Here is a 1,878-nt window from a genome sequence, read left to right on the forward strand (position 1 = left end):
TTCGTCTGCTGTTACGTTCTGAGTTCAAATTCAGCCGAGGTCGACTTTGCTTTTCATCCTTTCGGGGTCGATTAAATGAGTACCAGTTACGCACTGGGTCGATATAATCGACTTAATCCCTTTGTCTGTCCTTGTTTGTCCCCTCTATGTTTAGTCTCTTGCGGGCAATAAAGAAATAAGAAACGTTAACACGCAGGGCGAAATGTTTAGCGGTATTTCGTCTGTCTTTACGTTCAAATTCTGCCGAGATCGACTTTGCTTTTCATCCTTTCGGGGTCGATAAATCAAGTACCAGTTGCGTACTGAGGTCGATCTCCCAAAATTTCGGGCCTTGTGCCAAGAGTAGAAAAGAATAATTCACACACCTCATCAAAACGTCTGAAGAAAATACAGTCAAAGTGTGTGAAGTATCTGGTCATCCCCAACCCCACCATTTTTTTTTAACTACATCAGATTCCGACATAATATTAATCTACACAATATGAAAGGTATTGGCAGAAAAATTTTATTTAAAAATATCCAATTTTCAGTAAGTTATGAGGAAATAATTCCAGGTGTGGATTATCCGAAAACATTTTCACAGCAAGTTCCAATATAACTCAAATCTACACTATCTAAATTCTCTGGAAAATTTCATTTGCAAATATAGATTTCTCGGAAAGTTATAAAGAAACAAAGACAATAAGGATTCATACATTTGTAGTTTTGCGTTCTTCCATCGTTTGTAAACACAAGTAAATTCATTCATGCAGAAATATATAAATATATTAGAGGAAATATATGTATGTGTGTATGAAATGCATACAAACTACTCCAAATATATGAAGTATATTGATATAATAGAGCAAAGAGATAGAAAAATAGAGAGAAATAATGTAAAATGCAAGAAATATTTACCAAGACTTCTCCCATGTTGGATTTATCAAGTGAATACGAAACTAATTATGTCAACAAATCCCGTTGAAATAATAAATATTAATTAGGATAAACATTTATTTATGTTAAAGAAAATTTCTGATAAATATGTATTTTTTAGTTATATTTATAAATTGCTTTTATTGTTTAGTGTTGGTAAAACCTGAGTTACGGAACTATGTAACACTGTGTAGCTAGGTAACTAAATCCTGTGTTTTTCAACTTTCCGTTCAACCCTGACACTGGCAGAACCATGATCAAAGACATTCCAACCATGGTCACTCCATTCATCTCATTGTCATTATATGTAGAGCTACATTATTCAATATAACCTTGTCTTTTTTTTATGCCTTTTCAATACGGTTGTGTCATGTAACGAAAGTTTGACTCTTATTTCTAGCACTTTGTATGACCATGTGGAGACGCCCTCGTATTGATGAATAGGAACTGACAATTTTAAGAAGGTTCAATTCTTGGATGAAGCTAGTTCACTTCTTGGAGATAATTAATATTTTTTGAGAAACGCATGAATATTTCTCAATCTTATAAATATGGAGGGGTCTTTAGAAGTAAAAGATTGACTGGAGGAAGGGAGGTTGATTGATTAATTGACTAATTAAAGAGAGAGAGGGGTGATACGGCGATAGAAGGGTGGGCAAGATAGATGGATAGACAAAGAGACAGATGTCCCCCCCCCCTATCAGACTAATGTGTTTTTTTTTATGAAATTATTTCATAAACCAGAAGACATCGAATGCAAAATTGCAGATCAGCAGGGGTTCCCAACCTTATTTTGCAATGGCCTCCCTGAGAGCTATCTTGTCAGCTGTGGACCCCATATATACACATGTAAATTTTTGAAATAAAATGTTTGTAGGTTAGTAAAATCTAACAATGAAACAATTTCGTTATATTCATAACAAATTCCAAATTCAAATCTTGAAAATTTCTATAAATACAGGT

The 1,878-nt window shown here is 34.0% G+C and overlaps 1 protein-coding gene across 1 annotated transcript in view; it reads right to left on the reverse strand.

Moving 5' to 3' along the window:
* LOC106874850 (N-alpha-acetyltransferase 38, NatC auxiliary subunit) overlaps window positions 1–988 on the reverse strand; it is an 11,373-nt gene extending 10,385 nt beyond the window's left edge. The window contains exon 1 of the mRNA XM_014922739.2: window positions 898–988. Coding sequence (XP_014778225.1) covers window positions 898–912 — 15 coding nt within the window. The 5' untranslated portion in view covers window positions 913–988. The remainder of the gene's footprint in view (window positions 1–897) is intronic.
* Window positions 989–1,878: the final 890 nt, after the last annotated feature.

This window comes from Octopus bimaculoides, chromosome 26, assembly GCF_001194135.2.
Source record: "Octopus bimaculoides isolate UCB-OBI-ISO-001 chromosome 26, ASM119413v2, whole genome shotgun sequence".
Lineage (NCBI taxonomy): Eukaryota > Metazoa > Mollusca > Cephalopoda > Octopoda > Octopodidae > Octopus > Octopus bimaculoides.